The sequence below is a fragment of the Hoplias malabaricus genome, chromosome 5 (assembly GCF_029633855.1).
Source record: "Hoplias malabaricus isolate fHopMal1 chromosome 5, fHopMal1.hap1, whole genome shotgun sequence".
NCBI lineage: Eukaryota > Metazoa > Chordata > Actinopteri > Characiformes > Erythrinidae > Hoplias > Hoplias malabaricus.
Window position 1 is genome coordinate 23623920 of NC_089804.1, and position 24403 is coordinate 23648322.

The 24403-nt window shown below is 40.8% G+C and overlaps 2 protein-coding genes across 3 annotated transcripts in view; one reads left to right on the forward strand and one right to left on the reverse strand.

Moving 5' to 3' along the window:
* Positions 1 to 24403, reverse strand: part of LOC136696280 (low-density lipoprotein receptor-related protein 1-like) — a 105376-nt gene that overhangs the window by 20669 nt on the left and 60304 nt on the right. For both annotated transcript variants that reach the window (XM_066670529.1, XM_066670528.1), the window contains exons 25-51: positions 23409 to 23616; positions 22995 to 23159; positions 22445 to 22689; positions 22127 to 22258; positions 20574 to 20801; positions 20215 to 20389; positions 18554 to 18648; positions 17966 to 18115; positions 17645 to 17785; positions 17107 to 17232; positions 16652 to 16783; positions 16270 to 16404; positions 14173 to 14302; positions 13891 to 14017; positions 13551 to 13702; positions 12832 to 12956; positions 12318 to 12701; positions 7856 to 8045; positions 5527 to 5731; positions 4747 to 4939; positions 2930 to 3055; positions 2690 to 2818; positions 2156 to 2275; positions 1739 to 1852; positions 1429 to 1578; positions 958 to 1089; positions 325 to 441 (exon numbers count right to left, since the gene is read on the reverse strand). In XM_066670529.1, coding sequence (XP_066526626.1) covers positions 325 to 441; positions 958 to 1089; positions 1429 to 1578; positions 1739 to 1852; positions 2156 to 2275; positions 2690 to 2818; positions 2930 to 3055; positions 4747 to 4939; positions 5527 to 5731; positions 7856 to 8045; positions 12318 to 12701; positions 12832 to 12956; positions 13551 to 13702; positions 13891 to 14017; positions 14173 to 14302; positions 16270 to 16404; positions 16652 to 16783; positions 17107 to 17232; positions 17645 to 17785; positions 17966 to 18115; positions 18554 to 18648; positions 20215 to 20389; positions 20574 to 20801; positions 22127 to 22258; positions 22445 to 22689; positions 22995 to 23159; positions 23409 to 23616 — 4326 coding nt within the window. The remainder of the gene's footprint in view (positions 1 to 324; positions 442 to 957; positions 1090 to 1428; positions 1579 to 1738; positions 1853 to 2155; positions 2276 to 2689; positions 2819 to 2929; positions 3056 to 4746; positions 4940 to 5526; positions 5732 to 7855; positions 8046 to 12317; positions 12702 to 12831; positions 12957 to 13550; positions 13703 to 13890; positions 14018 to 14172; positions 14303 to 16269; positions 16405 to 16651; positions 16784 to 17106; positions 17233 to 17644; positions 17786 to 17965; positions 18116 to 18553; positions 18649 to 20214; positions 20390 to 20573; positions 20802 to 22126; positions 22259 to 22444; positions 22690 to 22994; positions 23160 to 23408; positions 23617 to 24403) is intronic.
* On the forward strand, positions 10490 to 11521 carry LOC136696354 (galanin receptor type 1). The gene has a single exon (XM_066670699.1). The coding sequence runs from the start codon at positions 10490 to 10492 to the stop codon at positions 11519 to 11521; it is 1032 nt and encodes a 343-aa protein (XP_066526796.1).

Below are 24403 nucleotides of genomic sequence, written 5' to 3' on the forward strand. Positions count from 1 at the left end.
AGGGTAGGGTTTCAACCCATTCACAGATGTATTTTAATTTCTTTTACTCTGTCTAAGGATTACATAAAATAAAAGCAGGTAATAAGTGTAATATTTTTGAAATTTATAAAATAATTTAAATTTTCCTTAAAAAATGAGGAATATTAGATACATGGACCAAACTTAAGATTTTAATTTCTAATTGAATAAGTTTTTATTGCAGTGATGTCACAGCAGCAGCATGAGAACACTTTGCGGTCTTTAAATATAAAAATAAATAAATACATTAAAATAAAATTATAATAATAATAAAAAAGGATGTTTTAGTAATTTTTCAAGACTCACTGCATCTGCTGTCCTCATCAGTTCCATCTCCGCAGTCGTCTGTCCCATCACACACCCAGCTGTTGGAGATACAGCGGTGGTTCTCACACTCAAACTGATTCGCCGTACACACTTTATCTGGGGGGGGGGGGGGGTGGATAAAACAGGATAATTAGAAATTAGATGTTCATTATCCACAAGATCAGCTAATAGGGGAACGTAACCCACTGTTTGAACACCTCTCCACTATGGTGAAATGGCCTAGTGGCCTTTTAAACCCCTCTGGTGGACCCTGGGCACAGGACATGGTGATTTCACCATAGCGAGGCTGAGATGTCTTGATCTGATATGAAAGATCAATACTGGAACAATCCAAGTCTTTGTAATGAATCAGTCTCTGCTGGATTAACCCAACAATTCAATTTATTCAAATGAATGTATAAAAACAGACTCCAAGGGCTATATAAATAAAATCTGCTAAAGCGTGTATTTGAGTTCTAGGACAAATGCAGCACAAAGTACAAAATCAATTTTACGCACTTTCACCGTGGGGCAAAATAACTTTAAAACATCTTTTTATTTCTGTTGCCCATTATTCATTGAATAATGAGGAAATGAAAAGCCACAGAAACAAAAAAGACCAGAGTGTGTTACCGCAGTTAACTTCATCAGCTCCATTTTCACAGTCATTCTCCTTGTCGCAGGTCCATGACAACGGGATACAGCGCCCACTGGGACACGCAAAATAACCTTGAGAACACTTCCTCTTCCCACCATCACTAGGAACTGAGGAGGAGAAAAAAAAGGAGAGCAGAGAGAGATGGTCAAGGAAGGGCCACAAAATTAAGTGCCTCAAACCTATAGAATCAATGTTTTAGTTAATTTCACGGTCATGATATCCATGATAAATGATTTTATCATCTTTAATTGATCACTTTATGCCATTCTAATGTGACTAAATATGTCACCGGCAAATATTCTAAACAGAACGTGTGTTTACAGGAAAATTGTGCAGTAAAATTACAGAGAGGGGTCATGTTTAAATGTGTTCAATGTAGATGATGTTTTAATATATTTATATATTTAAAAAAAATACTATACAAATAAAATTGATACTAAAGTTACCTGGACAGGAAGTCTCGTCTGAGTAATCCCCACAGTCGTTCGCTCCGTCACAGACCCATGACGAGGCGTAGCAGAGCGTAGTGAACTCGCACCTTTCGTATGTCACTCCCTTCACCCCCAAACGGAAATAACTGGAACAGTCCGTTGCCGCTGAGGAGGAAGAGGAGGAAATTAACCAAAATCAGGCCACAATTGTCACTATCCTGATCTTCACCAGCTTTGTATCACAGCTGCCATCATTTTAAAAAGTAATACAGTACATTAATAAGAAAGAATAATCAAGAAGGTACAAGTGGTGTAATTCTCTTACAGCAGTTCATCTCATCGCTGGCGTCCTCACAGTCCACCACCTGGTTACAGCGCGTGGAGTTGGAGATGCATCTTCCGTCTCTACACTGGAACTGATCCTGAGTACAGAGGGTTGCTACAGAGGGGGGAGAAAAAACACCCAGAAATCTGAGCCCAATATTGTCACAAATGTATGATTTTAATAGCCACTCTTTGTTGATTAACATTCAAGGACTCTTCTTTTATTCTCATTTTTTCAAAACTGTTGGATTAAGCAGTACATCTCTCGCGGTGGTGTGTATTCAGCTTAAAACACAACTTCAAGTGTTATACTGCTGCTTAATAATTATTTTAAACAAAATCTGTGTAGATTCATTTCCACTTTCAGTTCAACAGTAAGTTTCCTACAGTTTTACTGACAGAGCTTTCTCCCTCTCACCGTTACAGAAGAGTTCATCGGAGTTGTCGCCACAGTCATTTCGTCCATTACACCACGAAAGAAGGAGAACACAACGTCCATTCACACAGCGCTTGTAACCTTTCTTACAGTCTCTGTTAGCTAAACACACATATACACATTTATAAATATTTATATATGTACAGTATACACACACACACACAATGCATATAATGTCCATTTAAATTAGCCATTAAACACAAGTTAAGACATTTAATAGATATTTAACATTCAATTCAATTCTGTTTTGTGTCCATTCTTCCAAATTTAACACTGTGGGTCTGAAAGAATGTGGACTACTTTGACACACTGAAGTCTCCTGAACAGAATGAAGAATGTTAATACTGAACAAAGCTGGTATTATATTTAGCTATTGTGGCTTTTGTATTAAATACACTATATGTATTTAACGCCACTGTGACTGGATATTAAATACAATCTTATGAAAGGGAAAATGATTCTTATTAATGATCAGTAAAACAAACCCAGGTTTTGTGGTTATAACGCAGGACTTACAGCAGTAGGACTGTTTCTCATCTGATTTGTCTTTACAGTGAGGCGTGCCATCACAGGTCAGTGTGTAGTTGATACAATCTCCATTTCCACATTCAAAAACATCAAAACTGTTGCACGATGTGTTCAGGGCTGGAAACACACACACAACAAAACCTGCTGTGATTATTTCAATTGGAAGAAGTGTGTGTGTAAATGCTTCATGAACATGTAAATGAGCAGGGTGTGGCTACGCCCCCTTACAGACACAGGTGTTGTCTTCCTGGAGTTTGCGGTCTCCGCGGCAACTGCAGTTGACCTTGCCGTCGGACGAGAGGAGACAGAGATCCTGACATCCTCCGTTATTCACTCGGCATGGAGAAAACTCACCTACACAGAAAAATATAGAAAGATGAATAACAGACAAAACAAACACTTAACAATACAACAGAGGAGCTTGTGTTGGTCGTCTTCCAGTCCTTTATCAGTGGACACAAGGCACTGCCCACAGAACGCTGTTGGCGGGATATATTTGGTTGGTGGAATACTCTCAGCCCAACAGCACTGCTGTGTCACTGCAGCGCAGAGAATGGTTCACCACCCAAATAATACCTGCTCTGTGGTGGTCCTGACAACTGAAGAAATATAAAGTGTGCAGAGCAACAAATTAACTAGTGTCATTAATTGTAGAACTACAACGTGCTCCTGTACATTAAAAGGAGCTGATAAAATGGACAATGATGTACAAGGTGGGTGTACCTAATAAAGTGGCTGGTGAGTGTACATATTTGGTATTCATTACTCACTGTTTTAATTACTACTCTTTGTTTCTATGGTGACATGTCTGTATTCTCTTTTTACATCAGGATTTGTTGACACACATTTTTCACTTGTGATCCTTAAAGTCTTATTTACATATTTATCATTTTTCAGATTCTTAGTTGTGAAGTTTCTGCCCGAGCTGGGAATCGAAACCCAGTCTTCAGTGAAGAGGACAGTAGTGTTCTCTCCTCCACTGACCTCACAGCTTACCCTCAAAGTCAATTTTTTAATTCTCGATTTCAGTTTTTTTTTTTAGAGATTTGCATTTTGATGTGAAGCATAATTTTACCCAACACCCACAAAAAGTCAAGCACACAGCTCTAATGGAGAGCTCCATCAGGCAGACAGTAATCCAGCCTGACATTCCCTAATGGGATTTCATCTGGTTCCGGAAGAGTGTGTGTGTGTGATACACCAAAAAGAAAATGTCCTTCACTCCTTCACTCAGAGGAATACTGGGATAAAAGCAAAATACCTCAAGGACACATTTGTATTTCACCTAGTTTTATCTCCATCTTCTGGTATTTAAAATAGGCAAAAAATAAATAAATAAATAAATAAAAATAACCCTGCATTTCACCTGCAAAACCAGCCATTATTCTGAAATAAGGACGCAATCTGTCATTTTCTCCAGTGGCACTTCTTTGTATTACGACTGAAACCTAACGACCTGGATATGGTAGAGATTCTGTATTCATCCCCATTTTAAACATGTCCACCCCCATATGAGGGACCCACTCTATGGAGTATAAACTGGTTCATTTAGGTACTACAAAGCAGTTTGTTCGTACACGTGTGTTGTCTTTTAAATACACAGAGTGTTTAAAGAACTAAAGAAACTACAGTGCAATGTGTAACCCCATATTTCAGATGGTCAGTTTCTATGGATTCAGCTGACAGCAAATTTCAAGTGTGAGCAGGTGGGTTTGTGTGTGTGTGTGTGTGTGTGTGTGTGTACACATGTAATTGCATGCCAGATATAATCACAGAAAGTGACAGTAATATTATGACACTGACACAAGGTCTATCAGAGGTTCAATACCAAAACCTACTTCTTACAGTGGTCGACCCATTCTCTTGAGTAGACTGGTTCATTCAGTGTCTATAAAGCAGGCAGTGTCTTTAACTTGTGTGAGTTGCACATTGTAGAAAAGATATGAAAATAACAAATGCCTAGTACTTGCAGCTGTACCTTAAATTGTGTTGTGTCTTCGTATTTTCTTTGTTTACAAAACGTTTGCTTTCAAAGTGGGACTCACAGCTGTTGGTGTCATTGGCAATGGCGATGATTCCCATTGGCTGCTGGGGGATATCGGCACGGAGAACCTTCATGTCTGCACCGTCGTATTTTCCAGCCCGGAGCACAGCTCTCCGAACCCAGTCTGTCCAGAAAATCTGATCGCCGTAAACAGCCAAACCAAAAGGGTGCACCGGCTCATTCTTCAGAATCACCTGCAACATGTGAAAAAAACCCAGAACAAAACTCTCAGTATTAAGAGTCAAGGATCCGTTACAAATGGAATGATTCGTCTCTAATGTGTGTACGACCCAGAGGTACTCGCTGTGTTTGTTCCTGTCACTTCTCAGCTGTGAGTCTTGTGTGTTTTTCTGTATGTGATTCACATGTTTGTTTCTGCATGAGAGGTTATTTATTCCATCCATCCATCCATCCATTATGTAACCCTTATCCAGTTCAGGGTCGCGGTGGGTCCAGAGCCTACCTGGAATCATTGGGCGCAAGGCGGGAATACACCCTCGAGGGGGCGCCAGTCCTTCACAGGACAACACACACACACACACACACACACATATATTCTCTCACACCTACGGACACTTTTGAGTCACCAATCCACCTACCAAGTGTGTTTTTGGACTGTGGGAGGAAACCGGAGCACCCGGAGGAAACCCACGCGGACACAGGGAGAACACAGGTTATTTATTTATTTATTAAGCAGAGTTACTTTTCCTGTGTCATTTTGTTAATGTCACTAGTTTGAGTTGAGGCATTTCTCTTTCTGTGTTTTGTGCATGAGACTCACGTGTCTGTGGGTGCCATCGTACTCGCAGCGCTCAATTTTGTCCAGTGTGGCATCGGTAAAGTACAGCTTCTCAGCTCGCTGGTCGATCGCCAGACCATTGGGTGTTCGGACATCAGATCCAATGATTACAAGAACATTAGAACCAGACAACTGAGAACGCATTATACTCGGGGACTGCTCGTTCCAGTTTGTCCAGAACATCAGACTGTGGAGAGAAGGGAGGGGGTGATTTTCCTTTGCTAATATGTGGTTTATGAGCTTTAATTACTTTCACCAGATTTTTTATTTCAACGAAAATTAATTTCACCAAACTATTCCTTTATACCACTTTTACTCTGCAAATGTAGTCAGGGTAAGAGCAGAACATTTTTGGGGTCATCAGCATAAATAAATAAAGAATGGATTACAAGGTTTTTGCACAAAATCACCAGCAGGGATCTGACATCTAGCTGTAAAGAGCCACATCATACTCTCTCAAGTCTCAGGGAGTCACATTATATCAAAGTTTGTGGGTTTCTAAAGATTTGCCAGTAAATGCCTGCTTTGATTGGATCTTCTGGATTCTATATACCTCTTTTTAATAGAATAGGTCTATGGGCGTCTTCCGTAACATGTCCCCTTTAAAGGCTAAGCACCACTTAATGGACCTCCATGAATATTTCACATTATTTTAGTTACTGACATATATAAGTATGAATTAAAATGAAAATTGCAGCTTAATTTGCTTTAAAACTGACAATTGTATAAAATTGAATGAAAAACCCGAGCTCGCTACGGAAATTCTTGAACGCAACCGTGACGTCACTGGTGGACAACAGCTGAACAACGCCGCGGTAAAACACCGTTATGACTGACTGTTATGACAGTGTCTAGCTAAATAACCAACATTATTCATGACAATAGCCTAGCAATAAGCTAAACTCAGATTTAGAGGTACCGTTAGTCTTGTAAATGTGATCGAAGTCGAACTCGAATTCATCCGACACTATAAACCTCCGTAATGCAGCTACGTAGCCGAGTATAATCTGAGCCACCGAGTTTAGCAAGTCAAGCTAAAGTTAACTAACACCAACTAAAACAGGCGAAGTGAGTGTCCTTACCCTGTTTACCTCCATGTTACAGAGGCTCTTGAACACCTTTCGTTGGTGTCCTTACATGCCCATATTGTTGGAAAAGCGCCAGTGAAATGAGCTACAGATAACGGAGTGAGCGGATGGTCCTTTCCAAAGTGCCCGTTAAAAGTTGACAAATTTAGTCCTTTTTCTGGATATTTTGGGATCTTTGGGTCATTTGTTCACAGATGTCCCACTGTACATTGAATGATTGCAGCCAAAAACAACACACCTTTTCGTCATTTTGCATTAAATTAAGTGCAACTTCTAGAGTTGTTGTCCACCATCAACGTCACAGGCAAGACGCCTATTAGAGTTTCCGAACACCGTTGGGGGGGGAACCAACGGTCTTTTAAACCTTATTCCTTGAATTAGTAAGAAATAACATGTTTTCTGACTATCAATAAACACAAGTTAGGAACTCAAATTCCACTGTATTTATTTGTTTGACACTTTCATATCGCTGGTGCTTAGCCTTTAAGCTCTGCTTGGCTACCAAGTGATGACATGAGCAATAATAAAAAACGTGTTTGTTTTTTTTAATTAATCATTTTAACAGTTTCTGTCTATGTTGGGGTCAAAAAAAAAAGACTTTCTGCTTTTGAGTTGTTTTGACAATAGTGCAATAGACGACCAAGATACAGTTGAAGATGCAGAACACAAAAGACATGCTCAGACAAGCACCTTTAGAGCTAGGTGCTAAAAGGGTAAACAGCGCCTGTGAGATCAGTGAATGCTGATGAGGACTCTGTGGCTGTTGTGTTGACCTCTGCTGCATATAAGACATTGAAGACATCATTATTCTGGTCACATAAAGAGTCTAGAGGTCAGATTTACCACTGCATAGAAATGACTGCATTCAGGCAGCAGTGCCTTTGCATTTTACATAAGAGCTTCGTGATGAAACTGCAGGTGTTTTATACTTTATTCTATACACAAAACGTGCATTAAATCACTAGTGTGAGACAGATTAACTTCTGACAAAATAATGTACGATGTTGGATGATTAGTTCTGCATCACAACTCATCAGTCCAGAGAACACCATTCCACTACTTCACAGAATGGGCTTTCCAAATGGGAGCATATATATATATTCCAGTACAATAATCACTGGAAACTGACTGGTCATCATACATTTCAGGGCTAAAACGGATCATAACCTTTATTTATTTAGAAAGCTAGGACAAATAATACAGATCTTAGAAAAGTGACTCACTTTTGGCACTCATCCAGAACGAAGGCCCTCGGGTGGTCATCCCCCGACATGGTGACCACGATTTCACGATCAAAAGCCCCCCAACGTTTCTGGTCCACCGTGTGGCGTGTGATCGTGGAGGTGGTGTAACTCGTCCAGTAGAGTGTGTCCCACGCTCGGTGATACGCCAAACCTTCCACAGAGCCAACATCTGCACCAGAGAGAGGAGGGATTAATGACATTTACTCATGATGGATAATTCTTTAGATCAGTTTAACAAGCTTGGAGGGAAACCATAAATGCCCAGTTCACATTCAACAGCCTCAACACACTTGAAGGAGAACACTAACTACTAATCGGATTATATCAGCACATAGGCTCAATACATTTCATTAACATGCTTAGAGGAGAAGATTAACCTCTCATTCCAAAACACCAGCTCAAAAACCTTGCAGAAGAACTGCCCAGTTCTGTTACTTAAATATTCTTGCTTTCATGTTTTAAAGAGACCATGATTCCTGACTTTGTACAAGATTCATAAAAACGGATAATTCTAAATAAGTTACCTACAAAATAAAAAAATAAAAAAATACATGGGTGGTGAACATGGTGGCCATTTTGGATCCAACTTTTGTTTTTTCAATGGGAAGAGGGTCATGTGACACATCAAACTTATTGGGAATTTCACAAGAAAAAGAATGGGTTTAACACAACTTTATTCTTTCATGAGTTATTTACAAGTTTCTGACCACTTATAAAATGTGTTCAAAGTGCTGCTCATTGTGTTGGATTGTCAATGCAACCCTCTTCTCCCACTCTTCACACACTGATAGCAAAACACCACAGGAGAAATGCCAGCACAGGCTTCCAGTATCCGTATTAAGGTGTATCCCTATAAATGGCCCACCCTGTGTGTGTGTGTGTGTGTATGTATATATATATATATATATATATATATATATATATATATATATATATATATATATATATATATATATATATATATATACACACACACATATATACATATATATACACACACACACACACGCTTAAAAGCCTAAATTATTTTGAGCATGCATACAGAGTTTATGATAAGTAAACTCCTCTCCTTTATATTTAACATTTTATTTTATTTCCTTCAAAGAACAAAGCAGGGATCAAAGTACACAGCATCTGCTTTATTTTTATATGAACTAAACACACAATAAAGAAAAATTATATAGAAGGACGTGACCCGTAAAGCCTTGGAGGAGGATTTTATGGATGGAAAGCACACTCCCCCCCAGACCAGCGTCTAAACGACTGTCCAAACAGATTTCCCTGTTTATGGACCTTCAGCACTGTCCAGAGTTCAAAGGACATCTGGCTTCTCTCTCAAACTCCTCACATTCGCTGTTCACCAGGCTGGTGACTGTTAGCCTTGGCAATATAGGATTTTCTCTTTATATTCTGAGGATTATCTGTGGATAAATTCACTGGATTCTACTCTAAAGACCATTGACTCTTGACGATAAGCTCCAAGAGGAACTTAGAAGAGGATGTTTGAAAGATATCTGTAACCAGCATCTGGAAACCTGAGATATTTAAACTAAAGGGCACCTGATACTGGAGTTCAGCCAAAAGCTGTGTTCTCAAGCAAACAGACTTCTTAAAGTGAGTTTAGGCGGGATCCTAAACGTAACTAAAGCTCCTACTGTCGGCTGCACCTTTCTCTGACCTCTGGGAACGTTCTTTGGACTCCAGCAGTGTTTAACTATGCACTAATCATTCCAGTGAGGTGTTTTATTAACATTTTACGACTTCATGGCTGTAAATATCGATCACAGAGGAGCAGTGCCCAGAGCTGCTGTGATTTCCTCATTCTTTATCAAACTAAGAGGAAGTGGGAATTGGGAATACTCTGAGGATATTTTCCCAGCTTCGGAATAGAGTTCTTTCTCAGCGAAGAGAGACACTTTCACAGAAGGGAACTTTTTAAAACAGGTTCTTCATCTGGGAGAAAACCAGTCGGAAAAAGGATATCAAACTAGTTCTCAATATAGAAAGAACTGAACCAGACAACCGACCAGGTAAACAGTTCTTTAAGTGTTTACAGGGCTCTGGGATAGTTTTCGGAACTTTGGAATGGTGCACACACTCAGAAAAGTAGGATGTACAGAGAGATCTGGACAAGGGACTCTTGAAGAACCAGCCTCTCCACAACAGGGGACCATTTCCAATAGGATCCTCCACCCTGAACTACCTGACCAAGGCAAGGAGACAGTCGAATGTTTAAGTATTATTCCGAAAGGAATAAAATCCAGAACAACAATTCAACCAGCAAAGAAAATCTGAATGCTTGCAGTTCTATAGAAAACCTCTGCCTTTACTTAAGATGTGTATAGTAATGAAAAACAGATTGGTTTGCAAGAGAGCTCTAGTTTCTCAGGCAGAAGATTTATTTAACCAGGCAAAGAACCAGTGAGGGTGCATGGACAGAACCACTCCCTTCAGTAAAGAACCCTCGAGGAACCATTTTTGGATGAAGACTTTTATTGTTCTGGTAAAGCATTCAGATTTATGTGTGTTGACTTTGGGACACTGGGAAGGCACCAGCCTTCAGAATAAGAACTGTGTCTTATCAAAATGATCCATTAAATGTCAGCAATCGCCATGGCCGATATTCTCTCAGGCAACACCAGTGAACAAGGCGACCATGTTAACGTTTCAGGACCTTCCGATATTGAGCGGGTGTTTGTCCCTGTGCTGGACACTTTCATCCTCTTCACTGGGTTTGTGGGACACATCCTGGTCATCATCATCATCTGCAGGACGCTGAGGAGAGGACGGAGGAAAACCAGTGGAAACATAACAGGAGGCATCCAACAGATAAACGCCAATGGAACAGACATACTTCTGCTGTCTCTGAGCGTGGCAGACCTTCTTCTACTCTCCTGCGTCCCATATCACACTGTGGCCATAGCCACGCGGCACTGGTCTTTTGGAGACTTCATGTGCAAGGCCGTGAGTTTTTTGGGAGCTATGTGCACCTCGGCTAGTGCCTTCACCCTGGCTGCCTTAGCCTTTAGCCGCTATGTCATCGTGGTTCATCCCACCAAAGCGTATCGCTGGCGAAGGGATGGACGCATTAAAATGGCCACTGGTCTTCTCTGGGTTCCTGCCATTGTGTTGGCCATTCCTCAGTTTGCCTGGAGGACGCTGGTTCACGGGAGCAATATCCGCTTGACGAGACAAGACTTGATATGTTTCAATTTTTTATCAAACACAAGCCAGCTAGCATACGGTGTGTGTCATTTCTTGTTAGCATTCGCCCTCCCGCTGGTGGTCATAGTGGCCGCTTACGGGAAAATCTACCACTACTTGAGACAGACCAGACAAAGCCGGACGTCCCAAACAGATCGGCTAGAGCTGTACCACAACCAGGTGACCCACACTTCTGTTTTGTTAGTGCTAGCCTTTGCACTCTGCTGGCTTCCCTCTTATGGTCTGATGTTTGTACAGCTCTCAGAGCAGACCTCTGGGATTGGACCTTCGCCGAGATATGGACCGTTTGCCACTTTTGCTCGAGTTATGGCCACTTCCTCCGCCGTTATGAACCCCATACTATATGTCTTTATGTCCCAGAAGTTCAGGAAGGAACTCAAGGAGCTACTGGGCTCAAAATGTGGAGAACAATCTGTGTAAAAAGAATATAATGTAACGACTCAACTTGAGCATGTTGTGTACACTGTGAGATTACAGGTTTTTAAAGTATGGTACAAGAAGCCAAGAGGGTTTACATAATCTCTTATCACAATTAATTGGTTAAGATGCAAACCATGGTATTGAGAAGGTTTTTGGCTTTAAGACCAATTCAAGACAAGATAAAACAGTTCCCAAATAAAATGCATTTGTTAGGATTTCATTGCAGTCAGATGTCCCACAGCTTTACAACATTCTCTCGCCTTATAGCCACTCCCTCTACAGATGCCCTCCCTCCACTCCAAGTGTTTTTTATGTGCCTGGTGTTCAGGAAGGAACTCGAAGACCTCATGGAAGACAGATTTGGAGAACAATCTTTGTAAGAATCACCTTAAAAAGTGGGCTTTGTAAAAAAGCCTCTGACTTCTGAACTTGGTAACAATGAAGTGAAATAATTGTTGAGAATGTTGTGCATGTGTCTTTCATAAAAATTAGTTTACAGGTTCCAAAGCGCTGTACAAGAAGCAAGGAAGATTTTCACCAAATCTTAACAATAATAAAACAATTGCCATGTAATAAAAGAATGAGAGAACGTTTGGTTTGGTGTGAAATGCTGCGTTCTTAAACTTAGAGACCGGATTGGTCACAGTGGGGGTGAATATAATCAGATGTCCATTGATCACAACAGCCTCGACTCTAAACCAAACACAGTAGAACACACTAAGAAGCCTTCTGTCCACGTGAACTAAGAGCTGTTCTACTTCATAGTCATAAAAGCAGAAATCATTTATTTACTCACTCTCAACCACAATTCTTCGCTCAGATCCATCGTCATTGATCTGCTGGATGTTTCCGAAGTGGATGTCGCTGAAGAAGATGCGGTTTGGTTCTTTCCCTTTGTCTCCACCTCCTCCTCTATAGTCAAAGGTCAAAGCGATAACATTCTTCATGTGCTCTGGATCCTCAAAGGGCTTTATTGGAGCGTTGAGGTTATTCTCGTCTGATAAGTGGATGCTCTTGAGGATGGTCCGTTCCGAGTAGAGTAGATATCCATCATAATGTCGGCAGCTGCGTCCGTCCTCCGTTAGCGTGCCGTGAGCACACGCACATGTGCGCTGCCCGTTTCCACGGTAAAGACACAGCTGCTGACAGCCGCCATTATTGTCTTTACATACGTTTGTCCCTTTGAGATGAAAAAACGGGGGATAAATATGAAAAGAAACTATTGTTTATTTAAAAACAATCTATCACACTGTATGGAGTGTGTTTTTATGTCGATTCTTTCGCTAAAGTCAATCACCACAAGTCCTCACCTTGCTGTCTGGCTCTGTTAAACACCTTAATGTCCTTCAGCTGAACTCCAAGCCCGGTCCGAAGAGTTACGAAGTCTGTGGCGTTGTGCTTATTGCCTCGCTTTATAGAGCCATTAGAATGGGTGCTGTCAAAGAAACCAACAAACAAAAGAAATGTGTTAAAACAATGGCCAATTAACAGTGAGACAATAAACAACAAAGTACATATGTCAAAGCAATCGTTATATTTTAGATGATCCATATTCTGACTTTCAATCAGATGGTTAATATTAGGAGTGTAACAATGACACAATTCAATAATTTGGTTACAAAGCAAAAGTGATGTATTTCATCAAAATACATTTTTTAAAACAGTAAAAATATGCTATTTCCAATTAGAGTCTAGCATTTTGACAATACACGATTACAGTGTTTAGACATTAGCATAGACATTTTTAACAAACGCTTAACGCTGCACATTTGCCACACTAGCTATAAGCTTATATGCTAAACAATTATGAAATATAGTGTTTAAAATGTATTTTAATACAAATACAACAAAAACAAAAATTAATACAATTTAATTTTATTTTATAATGTGTTGTATAATTACACCCTAGTAAATATGTATTGACCATAACTTTTTGAGAAATTAATGTATTTTAATTTAAATACTATATTTGAATTTTCTTTATATTCTTTGTGAAGCATTTTGAAGACTCTTAACGTGGCCCACTGACCGGTCGCTCCAGTAGATATAGCTCTCAAACACAGAGACGGAGAACATGTCCATGTTGTTACTGGCCAGAACCAGCTCTCGGTTCTCGCCCGTCTCCAGGTTAATTCTCTCAATTTTATCCGTCCGAGCATCGCACCAGTACAGCAGAGCCTCCTACGGTTACACACACATCAGATGTCTGGGTTATGTTCCAACATCAACAGTTTTCCTGGTGCATTTCATTTGTTCCAATAAAATATCAAGACTATCCCCCCCCCACCCTTAAACAGAATCCAGTCTCATTATTTTGTATACATTGGTGTATTTATGGTATTTATTTCTGTGGATGTGCATGTTTTTACCTCATAGTCAATGGAGATGCCGTTGGGCCAGCTGATACTGACATTAACCAGAACTGCTCTCTCAGTGCCGTCCAAACGGGACCGTTCAATCCTCGGGTACTGACCCCATTCCGTCCAAAACAGATAACTAAACAGACACAAACAGGGCATAAACAGGCCATTAGAAATTCATTTTTCACAGAGAAAGTCAGCTACAACCTACAATTCCTTAAATGGGGATAATGTTAACAACAAAATGAACTTCAGTGGGAAGTGATGGAGAGACAATGAAGGAGACCTCACCCTTTCTCTGGGTGAATAGCAATGGCTCGGGGTTTATCCAGCCCTTGAGAGATGACTACATATCGGAAAGAGCCATTTAGCCTTGCTACTTCTATCACATCAAAGCCTTGGTCAGTCCAGTAGATGTTTCCTTTGAGGATCAGAGGGAAAAAGGAATAAAGATTTTCAGGGGTTTCAAATGTCAACAGCTTAAAATATGGACAGTCAGCACAATATTTCCAGCAGTTTATTTAAATCAAAAACTCACAGCCTAAATCTTATAAATACTGATGCACTATGGTTAAACCTTTAAGATAAAAGCTTGAGAGTCTGAAAAGTTCACTGTGGTGGTGAATGGAACCAGATGCCTTCCTCTAAAATCTCCTCAGGAGGACGCTGAGAGGTCAAGAGACTTGTGGAGTTGAGTTATTTCCCCATCATCATTATCATCTTTGCTCCATATCAAACTCACTGCTGGATGTAGAGAGGACATAAGGAAGGAAGAAAGGAACACACTGTTCCATTCACCACCTCTAGAAAGTAATCTGTTATATGAATTTGTATAGGGTTCATACACTGAGTTCCCCAGGTCACAGAATTCATAAATTCTCATAAACAAGCACAGCACAGTGTTTGAAGCCTTTACATAATCAGTGTTTGCACAGAGACCAGAGGCCGATGCAGTCTTATCTTAAAGATACGCCATCCAAACATTAACTCATGACATACTTGAGTGGTGATACAAGCATTTCCATCAGCTCTTTATGGGAATCATTGCAGGGAAATAGACACGGCAAGGCAAGTTCATTTCTAACTCATTTTATACAGACTCAACGTGTTCTTAACTAATAAAAGCAAATCAAAGAAACGGGTTGGGATTGCTGAAATAAAACAGGAGAGCACAAAGCTATAAACCAAACATATGAAGCATTAATGAATGGGTTAATTCATTCATTCATTATCTTTAACCGCTTATCCAATTCAGGGTCGCGGTGGGTCCAGAGCCTACCTGGAATCATTGGGCACAAGGCAGGAATACACCCTGGAGGGGGCGCCAGTCCTTCACAGGGCAACACACACACATTCACTCACACACTCACACCTACGGACAATTGTTGAGTCGCCAATCCACCTACCAACATGTGTTTTTGGACTGTGGGAGGAAACTGGAGCACCCGGAGGAAACCCACACAGACACAGGGAGAACACAACACACTCCTCACAGACAGTCACCCGGAGCGGGAATCGAACCCACAACCTCCAGGCCCCTGGAGCTGTGTGACTGCGACACTACCTGCTGTGCCACCGTGCCGCTGAATGGGTTAATATTTTGGGGTAATATATTAGAGTTTAATGAGGACATATAACCCTTTTACCACTAGTTAACACTTCCCTGGGGTTTATAAAGAGAGTCACATATTTACCCAGGAAACTAACGCGAAGATAATAATAATAATAATAATTTATTTTTCAGAGTATATAAAACCAAGATATGAATCAATCCATCCATCCATCCATTATCTGTAACCGCTTATCCAATTTAGGGTCGCGGGGGGTCCAGAGCCTACCTGGAATCATCGGGCGCAAGGCGGGAATACACCCCGGAGGGGACGCCAGTCCTTCACAGAGCAACACAGACACACACACATTCACTCACACCTATGGACACTTTCGAGTCGCCAATCCACCTGCAACGTGTGTTTTTGGACTGTGGGAGGAAACCGGAGTACCCGGAGGAAACCCACGCGGACACGGGGAGAACACACCAGCTCCTCACAGACAGTCACCCGGAGCGGGAAACGAATCCACAACCTCCAGGCCCCTGGAGCTGTGTGACTGCGGCACTACCTGCTGCGCCACTGTGCCGCCATGAATCAATCCATGTGCTTCAATTTAATGCCAAGGGAGCTGAGTAGCCCCAGGACTTTAAATCTTTCTTTCAGTTTAATCTCTGAGATGTACATCAAGCAGGAAATGGACCTGAAAGGATAAGCACCCTCTCGTCAGGTCTCGGGGTCTTCACTGTCAATCCTCAATAAAACGCGTACACAGACCAAACTGACTCTCTTCACTAAAGCTCATAAAGTTGGGTTATATCACGCCGGCCTTGTCCCAAACCTGCGATCCAGTCCACAGCGATGCCCTCCACTCGTCCGATCCCATTGGTGACGACATCCTCCCTCCATGTCTGGTCTCTCTTTGCTCGGCTGATGGTGCTCAGACCCATGTCCACCCAGTAGATCGTATCGTTGTCTGTGAAGCAATAGTTATAATTACATTTCCTTGTTATTGTAGATTGCAACAGAATAAGTTTAGATCCTGTCACCATTTCCCCAACACATTTAAAGAAGTGCTTAATCATTTTGTCATCTCTGGGGGCTGATTAACTCAGGCTTATTACACATTAGCTGTGTATTGATGCTCGGTTTTCAGTGCCAAGGTCAAGATTTAAATTCTACTGTTGACATTCTACTGTTAATGATAGCAGTGTGCCTCCTACCAGCATGGAAATCGATGCCGACGGCAAGCGATGACCCAGACACAGGAACGAGAGCGTCTGATTTATCGGCCGGATCCAGTGGGATTCCTCGGATTCCCTCGTGAACAGAATACAGCAGGAATGAGCCCACACCTTTGAAGGAATAACAATAAACATCAGTTCTATGTTCTTTTTCTTTTGTTCATTTTCTAATAAAAGGATTTCTATTGCAGCAACACAACAAACACAACATTAACACCAGCAATTTCTTTAAAAACCAGTATATATGTATTTTATGAATATATATATATATATATATATATATATATATATATATATATATATATATATATATATATTGCAGCATAAACTCATTCATTCTGGGACAAGAAAAGCAGTTTTAAGGTTCTACTTATGTTAGGTGCATTTTATATGGGGAATGTGTATGTGTGTGTGTGTGTGTGTGTGTGTGTTACCCTCGCAGGATTGTTGTCCACTCCTAAGACTGTATCCTGCTGTACACATGCAGCTGCGAGAGGTTGGAGATGTGGGTAAACACAGCTGAGAGCAATCGCCATTATTATTAGTGCATAGGTTTGAGCCTAAAACAAACAATTGAAACCAATAAAAAAATCAGTACCTTTTGAATTTATATTCATTTAAAAATAAAATATGGACATAATTGTTTGACTATAAATCAACCCTTCTAACACACAGTGTGAAGACTGAAAATGGGAGTTAGGAAACTTATCAGCGAACTGGAGAATAATTCAGACTGGATGTCCAGCAATGACGCAGGACTTTTATCATAGTTCTCCGCTGTTGTTTTTATATTTATATATCATGCTCATACTAGGAATTGCAGGTCTAAGCTGGATTACTCAATTACAAAATAGTTATGATTTGAAAATGGCTGCTTTGACATATTAGTCCCGAACCGAAGCCGTATTAACTTCTGCCACAGAGAAATCCAGCTTTGCAGAAGTGTGTGATGAACCTCTCTCTGGGCCGTACCCGCTTGGACAGTCTCGTTGTAGATCTTCATGTGCATCATAGGAGAGGTGCTGTTTCTCAGAACTTTCCAGTTTCCTCCGTCGCTTTTATCACACGTTCCAATCTGATCTGTTCCCTGATCCGCCCACCACAGCTTATCACCTAGAACCCATCCAACATAAGAACCCCAACAGGCTTCAGAACCAATAGCCACTTTAACATTTTTATTTTTTTAGAGCCAACATTAGACTTTCTATTGGCTTGAATACATTAATCAAAGCTCCTGAAGGAACACAATGTAGTTTAATTGATTTGTATACAATAGCTATCATTATTTCTTACCCATTATTGCGAGAGCTGAGGCCTTGCTGAGTTTGCCCTTCACTCCCTCCAGAACCTCCAGATCCGTTCCATCCAATCTGCAGCGGCTAATCGTTCCGTTCCCAGAACTCACCCAATACAAACGGCTCTCATCAAAGTCTATGGCCAGACCTGCAGTGCCGAGACAGCAATCAGAGGAATGAGCCTCTACAACACAAGGGGGCACGGCAATAAAAGGAGTCTACCGAAACTACGCTAAGATTATTTAATGTCATTCAGCTGCATAAACTTTAGTGACAGTGGAACTCCATCAATGCAGAAAACACAGTCCCTCAGCTGCAGAGTCCAGTGCTGTAGGGGGCCTTTTTATATCCCTCCAGAGAACCCCGTTTTAGTTTATGCTTAGGCTTCTCTTAAGATTAGGGGCCACACAGGTGCCCTCTGTTCTGGTTGATTTGAGGTAGTGTAGGGCATTAAAGACAAGACACGTTTGAGAATTTAACCATGTGAGAAGTGCAATTTGCTCTGAAAGGAGCTCAATCATTTATTAAAAATAATTGAATCAAATCTGTGAACACTGATTAGAACATCTCTTCACAAGCCACTTACCGACTGGACCCCTCTGATTGGTGAAAAGAACGCTGCGATTACTGCCGTCCATGTTAGCCATACTTATGTTGTCTCCATCTGTCCAGTAGAGCTTCCTAGAAACCGGAAACAACAACTCTTAGTTATTACAAATAAAGTCTTCGTGCACTTGCAGTGCTCAGGTGTTGCTTTTAGTCGCATTGTTCATATTTAATTCTTTAATGAGCCGCAGTAACATTCTCAGAACAAAAACAGAGAACGTTACACTTCCCAAAGGAAACGATAGCCCATTTTTCCACAGACTACAGGCTGATATAGGACAGTTAGCTGCTGATCGATAACAGGCATTGGCAATATTTAAAAGAATACTGTGCATTAATGTGGAAACTAACGCTGTCTCTATTAATCAATGCTCAGTTTTTACGGCATGTTGAACACGGCGAGTCTGTAAAACAAGATCAATGCATATTTCAAGGTTGAGCACATGCCGCTTTTTCTCTCAAGTGGTTTCATTTCATTCTGTGGTTGCCCCTAGCAACAAAGAGGACTGATGAATGGAGAATGAAGCACAAGGCTGTGTGCAAAAGTTTGTGCACCATGGCCAAACGAATGTTCAATTTATTTATTTTTTTAATTAAATTTAAAAACACAATCGGTGATTATTTGCTGAATTTTTAAAGATGAAATGGAGACATTGCATAATAATGGCATGATTACATACATGATACATAAATATTGCACTCTGACCAACTAAACCTACACATTTACTTATTTTCTGTAGATAAAACATCATAGAAACTGATGTAACTATGGTATTTTTCAACTAAAAGAAAATATGTAATTGTTATGAGACGTAAATACGTAAAGACAGTAAGTCATTACTTTGAGATTCGAAGTTCATATTATGAGAAAGTAAGACATTATAATCAGAAGTTGAGTCTTTATTTTGCTATTATTTGCTATTACTATTATTTCCTAATCTTTGAAATATTCCAAGAAGATATTAAGTAAATATTTGATTAAATATTCCTCGCATTCAAGTGCCTTTTTTTCAACAACAAGAAAAAAAAAATCATATTGATTCATGCCAAATGTCCTGTTTGTTTTGCGTGAGTGTGTGTTGTTGACATCACATCCTTCTTGTCTGTGTGTGTTTAACCCACTACTCATTAATTTCCCATGAAACGTGTACTTAAGGTCCAGACTGAAGTGCTTTACTGATTACGTCCTTGAATAAAAACTCAAAAACAAGGCAGTGTTTAAGTCTGTTTTACACACACACACAAACATCTGGATTTATCCTGAGTCACTGAGGGGAAACATTCCTTCAATCCCTTCTGGAGTCTGAAAAAGGGGTGTTGCGCTACTGAAGAAAACAACCTCTCTCTTTCATACTGTCTGTCTCGTTATGCATATACGTCTAGACTCGTCCATCTTTATCTAGCTATCAATGTCCCACTCTTCGTTTCTCTCTCTGTCTCTCTATGGCTCATTCTCCCTGTGTATATTTATTTATTCCAGGTTAAAGTGTACCCCCTCTAGCCCTCACGTGTCACTGGGCATGGTGAGCTGAGGCTCATGTGTAGCTGTTCCAGAGCGTGTTTCTTTAAAGTGTTTAATCCATGAATCTTTCTGTCTGGAGAGTTCTGAACACTGTATTTTTGTCTTCGGTTTTTGCTCACCCCAGTATTGGATGCACCACGAGACAGTGAGGTTTGTCCAAGCCCTGGATCACTGCATTTTTAAAGGAACCGTCCAGTCTGGCCACATTTATCTGTTTCTTATTGGCATCATAACTCGTCCAGAACAGGTTCCGAGAAACCCAATCGACAGCCAGTCCATTTACATTCGGCAAATCTGCAGAAAAAGACAGAAAAACATTCCTGCTTTAGAAGAATCACTGGAGAAAATGACTCATCGCTCCTTTAACAGACTGATAAGTGTGGAAGTGTTAACCTCATAAGGTAATCAGTGTTTCTATAGGACAGTCCAAATCCAAAAGTCTCAGACTGAACTGGACAGTGATGAATGTGTCCTGTACCTGCAGAGACCACAGTCTCAATGCCAGTGCCATTGATGAACGCTCTCTTTATGGTCTGTGTCCGTACGTCCGACCAGTAGATCCTCTGCTCCAAAGCATCATAATCCACCACCGTCACGTTGTCAATGTCCGGAACCGTAAAGGAGATGATGTAGTTATAATAAGGATTATAAATATCCACTCCTCTGATCTCAATCTGACGGGCGTACAAGAGGAACTGACGGGACTCTGTGGAAAACAGGGAAAAGACAAAGGTAATCTGACATACAATGGAAAAACAAAACAAAAAAAAATCCCTGAGATAATCTGAGAATCCCAAATCTGAGAAGCTCAGTCCATGTTTAACTGAAGAACTTGATGAGATTATTCAAACTAGTTAAAAAAAATTTCTGAGACAATCTGAGATAATGAAATCTGAGACAATCTGAGAATCCCAAATCTGAAACAAAAAGGAGACACTGACAAATAAGAGGAATGCAATCTGCAACTCTTCATTGTCGGATCGATCCAGTTTGAGAGACTCCTTTTAACTTCAGCGTGAACACGTGCACACAGTGGCTGTAGGCCGAAAAGCAGGAATACGATGATTTCACGTAAACAATGAACAAGAAACAGGATGCTATCGCTTTTATTTTGTCTTACTTCAGAAAACAGAGGAATTTTAAACAAGTCAAAACTTCAGCAGTGATAAAAGACCCTAAAGTAGAGGCAGGGCTGAGCAGCAGCGAGAGACGAAGCTGCCCGGGTCGTCTGGCGTCGTTTTTTTAAACAAACTTGAAAAAACAAACTTGGCCTTAATTCTGTTTTCAATTAATGAAGAGCAGACGGAGGGAAAGACAAAGCTGTATTCAGAGCAACTGTTCTGGATCATTCAGGCATTCGAAGCAAGCCTCTGCATTCTTAAAGCTACAGACCTTCAACTTTTATAGAAATCATGTTTTCTCAGATTTACGTGCCACTTCACGCAGTGTCAGATTTCAGTAAAATAAAAAAATTAAACACACTGTGTTGTTTTAAAAGGAAGGGGGGACTGCAATTTTGCCAGCACCATCACATATAACCGCAGCACAGCACATGCACTGGAGTTATGTCTCAATATACACACAGCAGGTTTTTGGGAGGTATTTTTATAAGCATATAAATAGAGCCTGTTTCTTACAACAGCAGGTTCTCAGAACTGAGTGTGTCAGTGTTGTCACTGTAATGTTCATAGCTCTGTGGGAAGTATAAATAAGCAACGTTTATTAGACACACGCTTTGTTGGGATTGTTTTAGAGAAAAAGTGAAGAATTCGCACTGGAGCATGTAGTTCAAGATAAAATTTAATCAAATTACGTTTCTTACTTAAGCAGGTTTTGGGGGACTCGTAATGTTTTTAATTCTGTTAGAAATATAAAAAAGGTCTCTCGCTGTAGCCACTACACTTCAACACACATACTTCCAAGTAGAAGTAAGCAAAGCATTAATAAGAGGAATAAGATAAAATAATATTTCTCACTGAAGCAGGTTTATGGAGCTACGTTTTGTAGAAATAGAAATAAATAACGTCTCACCGAAGCAGGTGTGGTTGTCAGAGCTCAGTCGCATTAGATGGGGACAAGCGCAAGAGAAAGTCTGATTATAGTTAATCAAACACAGATGAGAACAAGGACCCAGACCTCCATTCTCAGCACAGGGGTTAGGAGCTGAGAGAGAGAGAGAGAGAGAGAGAGAGAGAGAGAGAAAGAGAGAAAGAGATAGATTTTGAGAGAGAGATCACAACAAAACGGTTATAATAAATATAATTTAGAATAAATAAATATAAACACACACACAAATCCACACACTTTCTGGCCATCCACCCACACTTAAATACCCACAATCCCCCTCACCCTGAGGCTGTCTGGAGGGGTGATAGACCTGGAGGTCAAAAGGCTGGGTGTTGGTTCTCTGAACAACAGTGACGTTATTTCCCGTCCACTTGTTTGCCTTGGCCAGAGTGTTAGTGCGCCAGTCTGTCCAGTACACCTCCCCTCCATACATGGTGACTGCAAACGGGTGCGACAAGTATTCATGTCCCCGGAGAACCTCGATCAGACCCGAGCCGTCGTACTTGGCTGAGTAAATGGCGTCCGACCTGAGGGAGAGAGACAGACAGAGCTCAGCACACTTCAGAACACACCCGACTCAACATGCTCGGAGGAGGACACTAAATGTGTAATTCTGTTATGTTGACCTACTGGCAGTTCATTTTCCAAGAATGTTTAACTGAGTTAAGTTAGTTTATCACACTCTGAGGACAACACTATGTAATTCTGTCAGACCTCAGTGTTGGACTGTGTTGTGCTAAGTGACGGGGTTAATCCTTCACTGGAACATCCCAGATCTCCACATGAAAGAGCCAGAACTTTTGACACTTGAGTGCAATTCTGATGATTTTACCTGGCATCTATCCACAGAATTCTGCGTTCCAGGTAGTCCACAGTGAGTCCATTCGGCCAACCTCCGTTTCCTGTCTCTTTGTGGATAGTTCTCCGTCCCTCGCCGCTCATGGATGCTGCCTCGATCCTCGGCAAACTGGCGTCCCAATCCGTCCAGAATAGGATTCTACATGGCAAATGGACCAAAGTGTATAGAACATAAATTTCTATTATTTATGTTAGAAACCAGACCACTAGGTGTCAGTATAACAATGGTTTTGCAATATGAAAAAATGGCATATTGCTCCTTTAAGTAGATTCTGTTCTCTAAGCTGATATTAGAAATTATAATTTATTTATTAATTTATTTTTTCACATTTAAGCTATTAAATCATGTCATCACACTAATTGAAAACCCTTTCCCCTCAGCCCTCACCCTTCTCTGGGGTCTAGGGCGATGGCACGGGGGTGTTCCACGTCGCCAGCAAGCAGCGTGGTCCTCATGGTCCCATCCAGCTTCGCCACCTCAATCTGATCCAGGTTACTCTCCACCCAGTAAATGTTCCCTGCAATCCAGTCCACCGCCAACCCTTCCGGTGTCGCCAAACCGTACTGAATCACCACATCAAAACTCGTCAGAGCCGCTGGTGGAGAGAGAGGAAGGAATGGAAGATAGAAAGAGGAGGAGAGAGGGAAGGGAAAAGTGGGAGAAGGACGAGGGTGTCACGCTCCATAAAATTCCAGTACGCAAATGAATGACTGCGTGATGGAGGTTTTAAATGGAAATGATGCACTTTAAAATATGAATGGTGGTTTGAGACTTTACACAGTAACCCCCCACCACCACTCCACCCAAAATCCACACACAGACAGTAATGAGGGGCTTTTCCCGCTCAGCAGATTAGCACTGATTGATGGCTTTATCCCTCTGAAGGTGTTTTTGGAGCTGAATGATCGCTTTTGGGCAGGCGTTTGAAAGCGGTGATTGATTAATTTTGCCTTTTGAGTCATGGCCAAAACCAGATGCTTTAAAATGGGGCCATCTGGAACAGTAAGAGAACTCCATTACCCATGAGACCCTGGGCTCTGTGTACTGAGAATATAAAACAATAGCTCTGTGTAGGTGCAAATATTCAGTTTTCTTTTGCTATATACACACACACACACAATATATATATTATGTAATAAACCAGAATATCCAAACCACATTTTTGTTTAAAATTATAAGCTCCTCCATATGTTGCATGCACTTACCAAATTCCACCACAGGGAAAATACCCAAAAGTAACATGCTTCAGGTTTAATTCCATTGTAGTGGGAAGAAATCAAAATAAACCTGAGGTTTAAAAATAAAATGAGCTGTTTATGCACACACTTAAAAAGTGTGCATTTAATTGCTTTATTCAAGTTTTCCATTAATTTGTGCTACTT

Excerpts from the sequence above, each read along its gene's own strand:
- LOC136696354 (XM_066670699.1), top strand. The coding sequence starts at position 10,490 with ATGGCCGATATTCTCTCAGGCAACACCAGTGAACAAGGCGACCATGTT.